Here is a 17,500-nt window from a genome sequence, read left to right on the forward strand (position 1 = left end):
GCTGTCGGAGCGTGAAGAGCTCGACGCGTCTGAAGAAAGCTGTCAGAGTGAAGAGCTCGACGCGTCTGAATGAAGCTGTCAGAGTGAAGAGCTCGACGCGTCTGAAGGAAGCTGTCAGAGTGAAGAGCTCGACGCGTCTGAAGGAAGCTGTCGGAGTGTGAAGAGCTCGACGTGTCTGAAGGAAGCTGTCAGAGTGAAGAGCTCGACGCGTCTGAAGGAAGCTGTCAGAGCGTGAAGAGCTCGACGCGTCTGAAGGAAGCTGTCGGAGCGTGAAGAGCTCGACGCGTCTGAAGGAAGCTGTCAGTGTGAAGAGCTCGACGTGTCTGAAGGAAGCTGTCAGAGCGTGAAGAGCTCGACGTGTCTGAAGGAAGCTGTCGGTGTGAAGAGCTCGACGTGTCTGAAGGAAGCTGTCGGTGTGAAGAGCTCGACGTGTCTGAAGGAAGCTGTCAGTGTGAAGAGCTCGACGCGTCTGAAGGAAGCTGTCAGAGTGTGAAGAGCTCGACGCGTCTGAAGGAAGCTGTCAGAGCGTGAAGAGCTCGACGTGTCTGAAGGAAGCTGTCAGAGTGAAGAGCTCGAAGCGTCTGAAGGAAGCTGTCAGAGCGTGAAGAGCTCGACGTGTCTGAAGGAAGCTGTCAGAGTGTGAAGAGCTCGACGCGTCTGAAGGAAGCTGTCAGTGTGAAGAGCTCGAAGCGTCTGAAGGAAGCTGTGAGAGTGTGAAGAGCTCGAAGCGTCTGAAGGAAGCTGTCGGAGTGAAGAGCTTGACACGTCTGAAGGAAGCTGTCGGAGCGTGAAGAGCTCGACGTGTCTGAAGGAAGCTGTCGGTGTGAAGAGCTTGAAGCGTCTGAAGCAAGCTGTCAGTGTGAAGAGCTCGAAGCGTCTGAAGCAAGCTGTCAGTGTGAAGAGCTCGACACGTCTGAAGGAAGCTGTCAGAGCGTGAAGAGCTCGACGTGTCTGAAGGAAGCTGTCAGAGTGTGAAGAGCTTGACGCGTCTGAAGGAAGCTGTCAGAGTGTGAAGAGCTCGACGTGTCTGAAGGAAGCTGTCAGTGTGAAGAGCTCGACACGTCTGAAGGAAGCTGTCAGAGCGTGAAGAGCTCGACGTGTCTGAAGGAAGCTGTCGGAGCGTGAAGAGCTCGACGCGTCTGAAGAAAGCTGTCAGAGTGAAGAGCTCGACGCGTCTGAATGAAGCTGTCAGAGTGAAGAGCTCGACGCGTCTGAAGGAAGCTGTCAGAGTGAAGAGCTCGACGCGTCTGAAGGAAGCTGTCGGAGTGTGAAGAGCTCGACGTGTCTGAAGGAAGCTGTCAGAGTGAAGAGCTCGACGCGTCTGAAGGAAGCTGTCAGAGCGTGAAGAGCTCGACGCGTCTGAAGGAAGCTGTCGGAGCGTGAAGAGCTCGACGCGTCTGAAGGAAGCTGTCAGTGTGAAGAGCTCGACGTGTCTGAAGGAAGCTGTCAGAGCGTGAAGAGCTCGACGTGTCTGAAGGAAGCTGTCGGTGTGAAGAGCTCGACGTGTCTGAAGGAAGCTGTCGGTGTGAAGAGCTCGACGTGTCTGAAGGAAGCTGTCAGTGTGAAGAGCTCGACGCGTCTGAAGGAAGCTGTCAGAGTGTGAAGAGCTCGAAGCGTCTGAAGGAAGCTGTCAGAGCGTGAAGAGCTCGACGTGTCTGAAGGAAGCTGTCAGAGTGAAGAGCTCGAAGCGTCTGAAGGAAGCTGTCAGAGCGTGAAGAGCTCGACGTGTCTGAAGGAAGCTGTCAGAGTGTGAAGAGCTCGACGCGTCTGAAGGAAGCTGTCAGTGTGAAGAGCTCGACGTGTCTGAAGGAAGCTGTCAGAGTGTGAAGAGCTCGACGCGTCTGAAGGAAGCTGTCAGAGTGAAGAGCTTGACGTGTCTGAAGGAAGCTGTCAGAGTGAAGAGCTCGACGCGTCTGAAGGAAGCTGTCAGAGTGTGAAGAGCTCGAAGCGTCTGAAGGAAGCTGTCGGAGTGTGAAGAGCTCGAAGCGTCTGAAGGAAGCTGTCAGTGTGAAGAGCTCGACGCGTCTGAAGGAAGCTGTCAGAGTGTGAAGAGCTTGACGCGTCTGAAGGAAGCTGTCAGAGTGTGAAGAGCTCGAAGCGTCTGAAGGAAGCTGTCAGTGTGAAGAGCTCGACGCGTCTGAAGGAAGCTGTCAGAGTGTGAAGAGCTTGACGCGTCTGAAGGAAGCTGTCAGTGTGAAGAGCTCGACGTGTCTGAAGGAAGCTGTCAGTGTGTGAAGAGCTCGAAGCGTCTGAAGGAAGCTGTCAGTGTGAAGAGCTTGAAGCGTCTGAAGGAAGCTGTCAGTGTGAAGAGCTCGACGTGTCTGAAGGAAGCTGTCAGAGTGTGAAGAGCTCGAAGCGTCTGAAGGAAGCTGTCAGAGTGTGAAGAGCTCGAAGCGTCTGAAGGAAGCTGTCAGTGTGAAGAGCTCGACGTGTCTGAAGGAAGCTGTCAGAGTGTGAAGAGCTCGAAGCGTCTGAAGGAAGCTGTCGGTGTGAAGAGCTTGAAGCGTCTGAAGGAAGCTGTCAGTGTGTGAAGAGCTCGACGCGTCTGAAGGAAGCTGTCAGAGTGTGAAGAGCTCGACGCGTCTGAAGGAAGCTGTCGGAGCGTGAAGAGCTCGACGCGTCTGAAGAAAGCTGTCAGAGTGAAGAGCTCGACGCGTCTGAATGAAGCTGTCAGAGTGAAGAGCTCGACGCGTCTGAAGGAAGCTGTCAGAGTGAAGAGCTCGACGCGTCTGAAGGAAGCTGTCGGAGTGTGAAGAGCTCGACGTGTCTGAAGGAAGCTGTCAGAGTGAAGAGCTCGACGCGTCTGAAGGAAGCTGTCAGAGCGTGAAGAGCTCGACGCGTCTGAAGGAAGCTGTCGGAGCGTGAAGAGCTCGACGCGTCTGAAGGAAGCTGTCAGTGTGAAGAGCTCGACGTGTCTGAAGGAAGCTGTCAGAGCGTGAAGAGCTCGACGTGTCTGAAGGAAGCTGTCGGTGTGAAGAGCTCGACGTGTCTGAAGGAAGCTGTCGGTGTGAAGAGCTCGACGTGTCTGAAGGAAGCTGTCAGTGTGAAGAGCTCGACGCGTCTGAAGGAAGCTGTCAGAGTGTGAAGAGCTCGACGCGTCTGAAGGAAGCTGTCAGAGCGTGAAGAGCTCGACGTGTCTGAAGGAAGCTGTCAGAGTGAAGAGCTCGAAGCGTCTGAAGGAAGCTGTCAGAGCGTGAAGAGCTCGACGTGTCTGAAGGAAGCTGTCAGAGTGTGAAGAGCTCGACGCGTCTGAAGGAAGCTGTCAGTGTGAAGAGCTCGAAGCGTCTGAAGGAAGCTGTGAGAGTGTGAAGAGCTCGAAGCGTCTGAAGGAAGCTGTCGGAGTGAAGAGCTTGACACGTCTGAAGGAAGCTGTCGGAGCGTGAAGAGCTCGACGTGTCTGAAGGAAGCTGTCGGTGTGAAGAGCTTGAAGCGTCTGAAGCAAGCTGTCAGTGTGAAGAGCTCGAAGCGTCTGAAGCAAGCTGTCAGTGTGAAGAGCTCGACACGTCTGAAGGAAGCTGTCAGAGCGTGAAGAGCTCGACGTGTCTGAAGGAAGCTGTCAGAGTGTGAAGAGCTTGACGCGTCTGAAGGAAGCTGTCAGAGTGTGAAGAGCTCGACGTGTCTGAAGGAAGCTGTCAGTGTGAAGAGCTCGACACGTCTGAAGGAAGCTGTCAGAGCGTGAAGAGCTCGACGTGTCTGAAGGAAGCTGTCAGTGTGAAGAGCTCGACACGTCTGAAGGAAGCTGTCAGAGCGTGAAGAGCTCGACGTGTCTGAAGGAAGCTGTCAGAGCGTGAAGAGCTCGACGCGTCTGAAGGAAGCTGTCAGAGCGTGAAGAGCTCGACGCGTCTGAAGGAAGCTGTCGGAGTGTGAAGAGCTCGACGCGTCTGAAGGAAGCTGTCAGTGTGAAGAGCTCGACGCGTCTGAAGGAAGCTGTCAGAGTGTGAAGAGCTCGAAGCGTCTGAAGGAAGCTGTCAGAGTGTGAAGAGCTTGACGTGTCTGAAGGAAGCTGTCGGAGTTTCAAGAGCTCGAAGCGTCTGAAGGAAGCTGTCAGAGTGTGAAGAGCTCGACGCTTCTGAAGCAAGCTGTCAGAGTGAAGAGCTCGACGCGTCTGAAGGAAGCTGTCAGAGTGTGAAGAGCTCGAAGCGTCTGAAGGAAGCTGTCAGTGTGAAGAGTTCGAAGCGTCTGAAGGAAGCTGTCAGTGTGAAGAGCTCGACGCGTCTGAAGGAAGCTGTCAGAGTGTGAAGAGCTCGAAGCGTCTGAAGGAAGCTGTCAGAGTGTGAAGAGCTCGACGTGTCTGAAGGAAGCTGTCGGAGTGTGAAGAGCTCGAAGCGTCTGAAGGAAGCTGTCAGAGTGTGAAGAGCTCGACGCGTCTGAAGCAAGCTGTCAGAGTGAAGAGCTCGACGCGTCTGAAGGAAGCTGTCAGAGTGTGAAGAGCTCGAAGCGTCTGAAGGAAGCTGTCAGTGTGAAGAGTTCGAAGCGTCTGAAGGAAGCTGTCAGTGTGAAGAGCTCGAAGCGTCTGAAGGAAGCTGTCAGAGTGTGAAGAGCTCGAAGCGTCTGAAGGAAGCTGTCAGTGTGAAGAGCTCGACGCGTCTGAAGGAAGCTGTCAGTGTGAAGAGTTCGAAGCGTCTGAAGGAAGCTGTCAGTGTGAAGAGCTCGAAGCGTCTGAAGGAAGCTGTCAGTGTGAAGAGCTCGAAGCGTCTGAACTCGATGTGAACCGAAACACTTGAGAGTCGAGTGTGACCACACACAGACTAAACTCTTTGTCATGTTTCTGCGGGCAGCGTGGAGTGAACTCTTAGAGAGATGATTTAACACCACCTAGAGGTTGAAGCAGGAAGTGCAGGTTTAATGTTACTGCTGAACGTTTAAAGCTCTTCTTCAGCCTGCACTGCAGAGCTCTTAGCGCCCCCTTCTGGCAGTGAGAGGAGCTACAAAAATATCTCCCATGTGAGCTTTCCTTCTCTCCAACATGAACACACAGAGTGCAGGGGGGGCGGCTCTGAGTCTGCAGGGACCTGGGATGTGAACCGGAGGGTGAAGTCCTGATGCGGCTCTGGAACCTGATCACAGAGAGACTAGAGAACCGTGGCCCAAAAAAACAGCCAGGCGCTCTTCTCTGCTACTGCACCGTGCAGAAAAGTGAAAAAAAATCAACTTTGCAGGCGCTCTGTCATCTGCTGCCCCCCCCCCCCCCCCCCCCCCCCACCCCCTCACTCTGTCATCTCTGCATCAGTCCATGTCCACAGGATCCTGTTTGTGTGTGTGTGTGTGTGTGTCCCCTCGTGGGATCGATTAAGAAGATCTTCTTCTTCTTCAAAGTTTTGTCCCAAGCAGATTCAGGTCCTCTTGGGGGGGGGGGGGGGGGGGGGTAACTCATCTGCTGGCTGTTACTCAGAGTACAAAACGTTAAAAAAAAGAAGAAAATGTTTTAACCACCAGAGGTCGCTGTCTTTGTGTCAGATTCTCCCAGATCAACAGTGGCGTCCCTCGCCACACCTGGTCCTGGTCCTGGTTCTGGTTCTGTCTCTGAGGGCAGCTCTGTGACTCTCATATGTTCCAGTGATGCTAACCCTCCTGTGAGCCTCTTCACCTGGTACAGAGTCCTCAGTGGACAGGTAGCTCACCTGTTTACATCAAGAGTCTGGGACGAGGTCGATGATTCACCTGTCTCACCTGTCTCACCTGTCTCAGCCGTCTCACCTGTCTCACCCATCTCACCCGTCCCACCCGTCCCACCCGTCTCACCCGTCTCAGTCGTCTCACATGTCTCACCTGTCTCACCTGTCTCACCCGTCTCACCTGTCTCACCCGTCTCACACATCTCACCTGTCTCACCTGTCTCACCCGTCTCACACGTCTCACCTGTCTCACCTGTCTCACCTGTCTCACCCGTCTCACCCGTCTCACCTGTCTCACCCGTCTCACCTGTCTCACCCGTCTCACCTGTCTCACCTGTCCTCCTCACAGCTGACGAAGACAGCAGAAGGACAAACGCTGTTCCTTCAGGTCAGACACAATGACAGCGGGCTGTACCTGTGTGAGGCTCAGACCCAGGGGGGCTCTCAGAGGTCCACACCTGTGTCTCTGCAGGTGAACACCTACACAGGTAAACCTGGACTCCGTACACACATGAATCATTTCATTACTGACGACACGGCGGTGCGCCATCGTGCTGAGCTCTGCTCTGAGGAGGAGCTGCAGGTCATGACTAATCATCCAGAATGATGATTCAGCAGATTTAACATCTGAGCCGTTAAGACTGAATCGACTGGACGATGAGTCATCGCTGCTGACACGAGCAAAACATCAGGATGTAAACAAGGGAAAGTTTGATGGAAGCACAGAGCAGCTGGTCAGATATCTGAAGTCTGAGTGAAATCATAAAGATATACTCAGGAGTCTCTAAAGAACTGAACTGAAAAAGAAACGTACACTGGAGGTGTCAGATATCAGTCACTTTGTTTCTTTGTTTCTTTGTTTGTTGTGTTTCAGGCATCGATGTTGGTCCTCTGCTGATTCCTAACCTTATCAGCGGCGTGGTGCTGGTCCTCTTCGTCCTGACTGTCGCTCTCGGTGTTTACCAGTATCAAAGGTAACGAAAGAAGGCTGACACGTCGTATCTGCAGTTTCTAGCTTTCATATCATGACGTTTAGATTTCAGAGAGTTCATACTGTAGCTTTGGAAGAAGCTGAGGGACAGGATGGTTAAATGCCCTGAGCTGTCACAGCAACCAATCAGGACGCCCCTCGGTTTGTCAGATATGAGAGCAGTTATCAGGTCAACAGGTGTTGCAGCGATGGAAGCGGGCAAGAGAAGTGGTTCAGATAGAAGTGATTGTACCCGACCTAAAAAGCCTCTGCATGTTTCTAATAAGCTCCACGAGCAGAAACGTGCTCAAACTAGGATCAATACTGGAGATGCTTTTGAAAAATGGAGAGAGGTTAGAACACAGAAAGGTTTACAGACCCATGCAGAGCTGGATAAACACTGAAGCTTCAGAGTCCACCACATGGTGACCTGTGAGAGCATCGACTCTAGAGAGGAGGGGGGGGGACAGCTCTCTATGATGTTTAGAATTCAGACTGCAGTACCCATTTTAAACACTAGGAGTCAGAGTTACATACTGCTACATTTAATGTAACTTTGAAACTATTTTAGTATCTAAATAATTTGGATTTCTCCGAAGCTTCTCTTTCAGATTAATTAATTTTAATTATTCAGGTTTTATTAAGAGTCCAATGATATCACAAGCTTATAAAATATTCTCCATTGCTGCATCTTAACCCTTTAAAGGATGGAGCAGGCCATGTGTGGACCATGACCTTCGCTCTGAGCGCTCAGTGTTTCGACCTTGAACAGTCCAAACAGAAATGTGTTTGCTTCTTTTCTCCAACGCTCCACTCAGGAAGAAGGATTGTTTATAGAGCTCAAGTTGTTGAATAGAAACTCGCTCATATGAGTTTCTTTTGAAATGTATTGTACAAAGAATTATGTAAATGATTCTCCCCTCCTGTATATCTGTGGGCTGTTGTTAAAACCACAACTTCTTGTTTTTCTCCTCGCAGTCTTTCCAGGAGGCTGAAGGTAAGCGGACATTTTTTCTCTTCCCACAGACTCTGACTGACAGCCGGAGACGAGACGAGGCTGTAGATAAAACGCTCCATCGATCTGATAAGACGATCTGACGCCCTCGGCCCGTCAGCGTGTAGTCACAGTCTCGTCTCATCCACTTCCTCGCCCTCGCTGTTTGACTGAAGCAGGAAGTTGTGATGACTAATCAATAAGTTCTTCCCCTTCACAGTAAATCACTGATAAAGACGTTCTCTTCGTTTGGCTGCTCGCTCAGATATGATGATATATTTCACCATCGCTCCCTGAATGACGTCAGAGCGTGCACGCCAAACTCTGCCGCCGTCATTAAAACCTGAGTGCCTGATGACTGACTGGGCAGAACGACCTCTTACCCGTGTGACTCCTGGTCGGTCAGCGTCGAGCACTTTGGGTTCACTCCTACTCTAGTCAGTGAATTCGTTTCCCGAGCGAGCGCCACGGACCGTCTCCAGAGCGCAGTACCACCGCCACTACGCTCTGCGCCGTCTACTTACGACGCAGTTCGCTGCAAGCAGGCGTCAGAATGATCCACACGGAGAAAAAACGTGCCGCTAACGGAGCGTAGCACGCACATGCTACGGTGGGAGGAGTCACAGGTCGGATTTGAACCGCGGGACTCGTGCCTCTGTACATACGGAGGTCGCTGCTGCTGCACTCTGACCACACAAACTCCTCCGCCAGACTCGGTCAGACTCCGGGGTTGATGGGACAACTTTGAAAGCGAAATGGTCATTGGTGGCAGAGGAATGGCGAGAAAATGTTACAGCGCGTTTTAAACGTTTTCATTTGGACAGAGACGTTTATGAGAACTGAGCGTGTGTTGTAGTCCAGATCACACTGACCGAGACCAGAGCGCTCCGAGACCCAGACAAGATCAAGACCGAGACCAAAGCAGGGCGAGACCGAGTCCAAGACCAAGACCATAAATGTCTCTGAGAAATCTTCATCTTGTGTTTAGGGGGCGTGTCCCTCACTTTGACCGTTACAGCGGGAAGGTTGCGTCCGTAACCGGAGGATAAAAATCCCTAACCCTATGAAAGAGGCGTTTTCCTTCTGTCCCAGTGGTGGTCTTGATTTAAAATTCGAGTTTCGACTCAGTTTGAAAGTGAGGTGTCGCTCTTCACGTTCATTTGAATGTCGTTCTTTGTTGAATCTTTATCAGCAGGTCGAGCTGCAGGGAGAAAACACGTACGCAGATCTGAGGAGTCTCCCCGCTGACTACGACCAACTCCAGGTACCTGCAGACTGAATCTCCTGAACCATAGACGTTACTCTCTGTGGGTACGGGCAGGCGCGTCTCAACACCCACACTTTCACTGAAACGTATTTTCGTAAGATTTATTAAGTGACAATTAAGCCAATCGTAGCTGTTTGGTTACAGTTGCAGCACGGTAAAGTTACGTTCATTTAATCCTCCTGTCACTCATCACAGGCTGAGTCAGAGCTCAGAGCTAACAAATGGATACATGCTACATGTAGCATCCTTCAGAAAGAGAGTTAGTCACCCAAACATGTTTTTAAGATAAATCCACCTCACAAAACAACGTGTAACATTTTCTCCTCTTGTTCTTTTAGCTGTGTTTATTTACTCCCGTAACTTTACGACAAAGCGGAATCCCCTTTGCAGTTTTTCAAAATAAAAGCACATTATATTTGAAGACCGTAAATAAAGAGACTGAGGCATGAGGCAATAAGAAAAGCAAAATAAAAGCATCACAAAGAGCAGTTTTGAATCTGGTTTTTAGAGCTAACTGGGTTACTCACAATGGATGTTCATAAAGTTAGAGTCTAATTATCTTTTGTAACTTTGTCTTGTTGTGTGATGTGTCAGCTAACATCAGTTATTGGACATTAAATGAACCAGAATGTGGTGATTTGTTAGAGGGTGGTTATATACTAACATTAGAACACCCACACTTTTAAAATCGCTGCTCCACCCCTGGGTACGGGTAAAAGGAGCTGACAAAAAGAAGAAGTAGTTGCAGAGATGAAAACGGAGTAAAGATTCCCTCTCTGTGTTCCCTCCGTACTGACTTTGTGTTTTCTGTTTGATTTCTTCTTCTCGTTTCTTTTTTATCTCGTCGAGTCTCGGCAGCCCAAAGAGAAGCTCTCTCCAGATCTCTCCAACTACCAGAACCTGCAGGAGCTGCAGATTTCTAAAGTCGGCGTCAGCCCGAGCGGATCGAAAGGACTGCATTAGAGATTCAAGAAGGGAATATGAAGAAGCTTTGAATGTGAATATTCCTGCAGCTCTGTGTTTAAACATTTAAAGTCTGCGGTCTTTATTTCTCTGATCTGTGAATGAGACCGTCACGCTAACAAAGCTGCATTTTGACTGTTATCTAATGTCTGTTTTTTGATAATTTTCTTATTTTTGAACCTTGCTAAAAAATTTCGATTCATCTATTTTTTAAATCTTTTTTTTTTTCGTGTTAATATATATGTATGGGGGGGGGGCGTCGGTTTTGTGGTTAATTTGTAACAAATGTTTCATGTCATGTACGTCTTTGTAACCTGCTACTGGATGCTTTGAATTTCCCTCGGGATCAATAAAGTATCTCTCTATGTATCTATCTGTCTATCTATCTATTGTCAGGAAGTCAGCATCAGTGCAGACACGCTGTTAGGAGGGTTAATAAGCCCCTCCCACTCCACACTAAGAGCTTTAGGATGGCAGCCAATGCGGCGACCTCTCCTGGCGAGCGTGCAGACACCATTAAAGTGCATGTGTGATCACTCACAACTTTTCTACTCTAAAGAAAAAGAGATTACAGACGAGACAAATCTGTAACTTGTGAAGCAGTCAGACGGGCGTGGAAACATAACACACTGGTGTCTGCACAGCTGCAGAACATAACTGTCCATGTGTGATGAAATCAAGCGGCTGGTGCAGAAACCGGGGTGAGATCAGCGTCATGTCGGGGTCTCAGACAGGAGCTACAAAAACTCCCACGTCCTGAAGAATTCCAGTGGACTCATGCCGCTTACTTTGAGTTCACGCTTCACTGAGCGTCTTTGGGGAGATGTGAGTTGTTGTCTGGCTGTCACGCTGAATTCCTCGCTAATGTGATGGTTTAAATTGGCGGCGCTTTTATTGTCCGTGTGCTAGAAAGTGTTTGATCCCTAAAAATAGTCGCTGAGTGTTGGGGGGGAATGCCAAAACGTGTCTTTTCATGCTTTTGTGGAAAGCGTTGGTGCAGGCACTGGCTTGCACCATCTCTGCTTCTTGTTCTTTTTTCTGAGCATGCTCTGTCCGGTCCGTTACTTGAGCTGCTTTTACATACTTTCAGTCTGAGCAAAAAGGAACCTGCGTCCGCCTGTCAGTCATTTGCATGCTGCCTCCCCCGCTTGCCCTTTCACCGCTGCATTCCTCACATTCCTCCATTCAGAGGTCAGAAAAAAAAGAGAGAGAGACTGAAAAAGGATCAAAAGCAGAAGATATCCGGAGCGTGGGCGGTTGGGGAAATGATTAGAGAGCCTGTTAAAACCACAATTGAGGACAACCCCCCCCCCCCCCCCCCCCCCCCGCTCCATTACCGCATATGGGGATGTTTGATGACAAAAGGAGGCCGGACGAGTCAGCACTGCAGCCGTTATGACGTGCTTCCCTCTATTTCCACGCATCGCTTTCACTCGCTCAAAGTTCAGCCGTTTGATGCCAGAGAAAGACGCTCTGATGACAGGAACACAATGCATTCAAAAAAAAGAGAGGGGGATGGGCTTGAAGAGATAATGCATTGAAGAGTTCCAGGACACGATTTGCATGTATCAACTATTTTGTATCCTGGTGGGTGGAACTATCAGATTCCACTTCATAAGAAAGCAGGAAACTAGTAGCTTCTTGGAAATTTGGCAAACTGCAGCGTCACGTCTCAGACTCAGAGCCAAACCACTGCTGATGAAGTGAGTAACATCATGATGCTCAGAGAAGGAAGACGTTAGTTGTTGTTGCTGAGTGCGTAAGGACGTGACTTATTGGACCGGCTCACTCTCTGACGTTACCCAAAAATTTCCATCCAAACAATAACACCTGATTGCTTCAGCAGAAGTCTTAGTGGGAACATTTATGTGACCTGGATTATTAGAGCCAGTCCTGAACCTGTCAAATACAGCAGCTAGCTCTGCGGCTAAATCACTGACTGAGTATAAGACACCAAACGTTTGTTAATGAAGCCTCTAGTGTGGCACCAGAACTGATCGTATGTAGACAAAAGGTTTGAAACACAGGTTTTTGAACAGCTCCATCAGAGTGAGAGTGCAGCTCCATCAGAGTTAGAGTGCAGCTCCATCAGAGTGAGAGTGCAGCTTCATCAGAGTGAGAGTGCAGCTCCATCAGAGTGAGAGTGCAGCTCCATCAGAGTGAGAGCGCAGCTCCATCAGAGTGCAGCTCCATCAGTGTGAGAGTGCAGCTCCATCAGAGTGAGAGTGCAGCTCCATCAGAGTGAGAGCGCAGCTCCATCAGAGTGCAGCTCCATCAGTGTGAGAGTGCAGCTCCATCAGAGTGACAGCGCAGCTCCATCAGAGTGCAGCTCCATCAGAGTGCAGCTCCGTCAGAGTGAGAGCGCAGCTCCATCAGAGTGCAGCTCCATCAGTGTGAGAGTGCAACTCCGTCAGAGTGAGAGCGCAGATCCATCAGAGTGCAGCTCGGTCAGAGTGAGAGCGCAGGTCCATCAGTGTGAGAGCGCAACTCCGTCAGAGTGAGAGCGCAGCTCCATCAGAGTGCAGCTCCGTCAGAGTGAGAGTGCAGCTCCATCAGTGTGAGAGCGCAACTCCATCAGTGTGAGAGTGCAGCTCCATCAGAGTGAGAGAGCAGCTCCGTCAGTGTGAGAGCGCAGCTCCGTCAGAGTGAGAGAGCAGCTCCATCAGAGTGAGAGAGCAGCTCCGTCAGTGTGAGAGCGCAGCTCCGTCAGAGTGAGAGAGCAGCTCCATCAGTGTGAGAGTGCAGCTCCATCAGAGTGAGAGAGCAGCTCCATCAGAGTGAGAGAGCAGCTCCATCAGAGTGCAGCTGCATCAGAGTGAGAGTGCATCTCCATCAGTGTGAGAGAGCAGCTCCATCAGAGTGAGAGTGCAGCTCCATTAGTGTGAGAGTGCAGCTCCATCAGTGTGAGAGAGCAGCTCCATCAGTGTGAGAGTGCAGCTCCATCAGAGTGAGAGTGCAGCTCCATCAGTGTGAGAGTGCAGCTCCATCAGAGTGACAGTGCAGCTCCATCAGAGTGCAGCTCCATCAGTGTGAGAGTGCAGCTCCATCAGTGTGAGAGAGCAGCTCCATCAGTGTGAGAGTGCAGCTCCATCAGAGTGACAGTGCAGCTCCATCAGAGTACAGCTCCATCAGTGTGAGAGAGCAGCTCCGTCAGTGTGAGAGCGCAGCTCCGTCAGAGTGAGAGTGCAGCTCCGTCAGTGTGAGAGAGCAGCTCCATCAGAGTGAGAGTGCAGCTCCGTCAGTGTGAGAGAGCAGCTCCATCAGAGCGCAGCTCCATGAGAGTGAGAGCGCAGCTTCATCAGAGTGAGAGTGCAGCTCCGTCAGAGTGAGAGTAGCTCCATCAGAGTGCAGCTCCATCAGAGTGAGAGTGCTGCTCCATCAGAGTGAGAGAGTAGCTCCATTAGAGTGAGAGAGCAGCTCCATCAGAGTGCAGCTGCATCAGAGTGAGAGTGCAGCTCCATCAGTGTGAGAGAGCAGCTCCGTCAGAGTGAGAGTGCAGCTCCATCAGAGTGAGAGTACAGCTGCATCAGAGTGAGAGTGCAGCTCCATCAGTGTGAGAGAGCAGCTCCGTCAGAGTGAGAGAGCAGCTCCATCAGTGTGAGAGTGCAGCTCCATCAGAGTGAGAGTGCAGCTCCATCAGAGTGAGAGTACAGCTCCATCAGAGTGAGAGAGAGCAGCTCCATCAGTGTGAGAGTGCAGCTCCATCAGAGTGAGAGTGCAGCTTCATCAGTGTGAGAGTGCAGCTCCATCAGAGTGAGAGTGCAGCTCCATCAGTGTGAGAGTACAGCTCCATCAGAGTGAGAGAGAGCAGCTCCATCAGTGTGAGAGAGCAGCTCCGTCAGAGTGAGAGTGCAGCTCCATTAGAGTGAGAGAGCAGCTCCATCAGTGTGAGAGTGCAGCTTCATCAGTGTGAGAGAGAGCAGCTCCATCAGTGTGAGAGTACAGCTTCATCAGTGTGAGAGAGAGCAGCTCCATCAGTGTGAGAGTGCAGCTCCATCAGTGTGAGAGAGCAGCTCCATCAGTGTGAGAGTGCAGCTTCATCAGTGTGAGAGAGCAGCTTCATCAGTGTGAGAGTGCAGCTCCATCAGAGTGAGAGTGCAGCTCCATCAGTGTGAGAGTGCAGCTCCATCAGAGTGACAGTGCAGCTCCATCAGAGTGCAGCTCCATCAGTGTGAGAGAGCAGCTCCATCAGTGTGAGATAGCAGCTCCATCAGTGTGAGAGTGCAGCTCCATCAGAGTGACAGTGTAGCTCCATCAGAGTACAGCGCCATCAGTGTGAGAGAGCAGCTCCATCAGTGTGAGAGTGCAGCTCCATCAGTGTGAGAGAGCAGCTCCATCAGAGTGAGAGAGCAGCTTCATCAGTGTGAGAGTGCAGCTCCATCAGTGTGAGAGAGCAGCTTCATCAGTTTGAGAGAGCAGCTTCATCAGTGTGAGAGAGCAGCTCCATCAGAGAGCAGCTTCATCAGAGTGAGAGAGCAGCTCCATCAGAGAGCAGCTCCATCAGAGTGAGAGAGCAGCTCCATCAGTGTGAGAGAGCAGCTCCATCAGAGTGAGAGAGCAGCTCCATCAGAGTGAGAGAGCAGCTCCATCAGAGAGCAGCTCCATCAGAGTGAGAGAGCAGCTCCATCAGTGTAAGAGAGCAGCTCCATCAGAGTGAGAGTGCAGCTCCATCAGTGTGAGAGTGCAGCTCCATCAGAGTGAGAGAGCAGCTCCATCAGTGTGAGAGAGCAGCTCCATCAGAGTGAGAGTGCAGCTCCATCAGTGTGAGAGAGCAGCTCCATCAGAGTGAGAGTGCAGCTCCATCAGTGTGAGAGAGCAGCTCCATCAGTGTGAGAGTGCAGCTCCATCAGTGTGAGAGTGCAGCTCCATCAGTGTGAGAGTGCAGCTCCATCAGTGTGAGAGAGCAGCTCCATCAGTGTGAGAGTACAGCTCCATCAGAGTGAGAGAGAGCAGCTCCATCAGTGTGAGAGAGCAGGTCCGTCAGAGTGAGAGTGCAGCTCCATTAGAGTGAGAGAGCAGCTCCATCAGTGTGAGAGTGCAGCTTCATCAGTGTGAGAGAGCAGCTTCATCAGAGTGAGAGTACAGCTTCATCAGTGTGAGAGAGAGCAGCTCCATCAGTGTGAGAGTACAGCTTCATCAGTGTGAGAGAGAGCAGCTCCATCAGTGTGAGAGTGCAGCTCCATCAGTGTGAGAGAGCAGCTCCATCAGTGTGAGAGAGCAGCTCCATCAGTGTGAGAGTGCAGCTCCATCAGTGTGAGAGTGCAGCTCCATCAGTGTGAGAGTGCAGCTTCATCAGTGTGAGAGAGCAGCTCCATCAGTGTGAGAGAGCAGCTCCATCAGTGTGAGAGTGCAGCTCCATCAGTGTGAGAGTGCAGCTCCATCAGTGTGAGAGTGCAGCTTCATCAGTGTGAGAGAGCAGCTCCATCAGTGTGAGAGTGCAGCTCCATCAGAGTGCAGCTCCATCAGTGTGAGAGTGCAGCTCCATCAGTGTGAGAGAGCAGCTCCATCAGTGTGAGAGTGCAGCTCCATCAGAGTGCAGCTCCATCAGTGTGAGAGTGCAGCTCCATCAGTGTGAGAGAGCAGCTCCATCAGTGTGAGAGTGCAGCTCCATCAGAGTGACAGTGTACACAGAACATTCCAGAATACAGACTGTTGAAAACACTAATCTAGCAATCAATGAACTTTTGCACCTTAACAAGCTATGCTACTGTTATCAATTAGCTACAATTAGCACTTAGAAATTGAACAATACAAAAGACATTAATGTCCAGCAATAATCAACTCACTTGTCTCATGGATGCACACAGTAATAATCAAAGTCCGTCAGAAAATACACGAGTCCTTTTTGTTGAATCCAAACGTGTCTGGGCATGTCTCTCTCACTGCCGTTACTTCGGAGATGCGCTGTGACCATGCTGCATTCAGGGGCGCTCAGACAATGAGCAGCAGCTTGGGCTCCTTCAAACAGCAGCAGCACTCAAAAACCAACAGAATTCAACAAAATATACTCCACAATTCTCACCAACATTTTGATGCCACAGCAGAACCAGGCGAGTAAACGAGGAGGAGAGAGGAAACCAGAACAACAATTTGAATATAATTTACAAACAGTCTGTATTTGGCTGTGCCGTGTTAGCACCCATACAAAGTGAAAAACAAAAACAAATAACACCAAAAATCGTCACCATGTGTACAACCTAAACCACCAGTTTTATTTGACATCATGTTGTTACTGTCCTCCATGTTTTTCTTTGTCCTGTTTGCTCATTCACTTATTTTGTCCCTCTTTCTAATTCATTCATTTTGTTTACTGACCCTTTTCCTTTTGTTTTGTTTTGTTTGTTTGTTTTTGTCTAAATCTGCTTGTAAAACTGTATCGTACCACAGTTCCCCTCATGTTTGTATCTCTTTTTTTTATTGTGTGAGTGTGTGTGTGCACGTTTTGGTGAATAAAAGTTCAAACCAGCAGCATCACTGAAACCGGATCGCTCTTCACGCAGCACGTTCAGAGATGAACGTCTCTGGAGGGAACTGAAGATGCATCACTCATAAATACTCAGCTCTGCAGAATTTTACAAACATGACCTCAACTTCTAGAAAACAAGGATCCAATCGTCATTTCCTCTTTGTTTCTCCGTCAGAGCAGGAAATGTTTTAGATTTAAAAATCCCTTCTTTCATACTTGTGAAATTCCACAAAAGCAAAACCGCGGAGTACATGTTTGAGAAAAGGGGAAGTGAGTTACGTGTTATTAAAGCAGTGAGGTGTAACTTTCTATTCATGCAGGCGGCTTTTATGACCACGAGTCCTGGCCGCTGCCCAGTTTGACCACAGACTCTAAGTGCTGAAGCAGCTGGGAGGTCAAGTGCTTTCATTTCTGCTGCGAGTACTTCAGCATGAGAGCAGGAAGGAGGTTTGTAGTTACTGACGCACTGTGATGTTGTGATGATGTCATTGTTTTTATCACGCTCTTCTTGTCAGTGTAATAATTCTCAGGTTGTTTTTTTCAGCCTTTACGTTTGAATTATCTGGAAATGATTCCAAAGATTACATCAACACATGTTTGCATTGACCCAGCTGCTCTCCTGTAAACAGCGCTGACAGAATGTGACCATGTGTGTGTGTTCCCTAAACGTGTGCGTGTCAGTTAGAGAGTCACAAACGAGAGCGTTCACTCTGAAGTCGGAGAGCGACCGCTCATGTTCTGAGAGGAACACGAGTTTCTGAGGACTCTGTATGTTCACATGAAGCGTCACGTCGAGCTTCGGTTATAATCCGTCTAACTCGACTTCTGTCCTCTGAGGGAGAATCCATTTATTGACAGAAGCCGAGGCGCTGCTTGTAAACGAGGCAGGCGCCTGATCGGGGCCCAAAAGGCTCTCTAACTTATAACCGCAGCAGTAGCTCAAAATGTGCAAGTCTTTGCAACGACAGAAAACCCCCCTAATGGGGCCCCATCTGACAGCAGTCTCACTCTGTGCTCTGCTCAGAGTCTCGTGTATTCCTCCTGTGAAAACAAAAAGTTTGTCAGTCAAGATGAGGAGGAATGATCCGTCTGAGAGGAGGAACGCTGCTGGACGGAAGAGTTCAATTCAATTCAAACAACTTTATTAATCCCTCTTTTTTTTCAAGAAGACGATCTGCAGAAATGGACTCTTCAGGTGCTTTGTAAAAACAATGTCTGCCTTTAT

At 50.0% G+C, this 17,500-nt stretch overlaps 1 protein-coding gene and 1 long non-coding RNA gene across 2 annotated transcripts in view; both read left to right on the top strand.

The window, feature by feature from the left end:
- Positions 1–9,978, top strand: part of si:ch211-171h4.5 (myelin-associated glycoprotein) — an 18,690-nt gene extending 8,712 nt beyond the window's left edge. The window contains exons 7-12 of the mRNA XM_061059844.1: positions 5,458–5,612; positions 5,965–6,103; positions 6,490–6,589; positions 7,564–7,582; positions 8,772–8,843; positions 9,696–9,978. Of these exons, the coding sequence (XP_060915827.1) occupies positions 5,458–5,612; positions 5,965–6,103; positions 6,490–6,589; positions 7,564–7,582; positions 8,772–8,843; positions 9,696–9,809 (599 nt within the window). The 3' untranslated portion in view covers positions 9,810–9,978. The remainder of the gene's footprint in view (positions 1–5,457; positions 5,613–5,964; positions 6,104–6,489; positions 6,590–7,563; positions 7,583–8,771; positions 8,844–9,695) is intronic.
- The window catches only part of LOC132991148 (uncharacterized), a 119,908-nt gene that overhangs the window by 60,269 nt on the left and 42,139 nt on the right, over positions 1–17,500 (top strand). The gene's annotated exons all lie outside the window — the stretch shown is intronic.

The sequence above is a fragment of the Labrus mixtus genome, chromosome 16 (assembly GCF_963584025.1).
Source record: "Labrus mixtus chromosome 16, fLabMix1.1, whole genome shotgun sequence".
In the NCBI taxonomy this organism is placed as follows: Eukaryota; Metazoa; Chordata; class Actinopteri; order Labriformes; family Labridae; genus Labrus; species Labrus mixtus.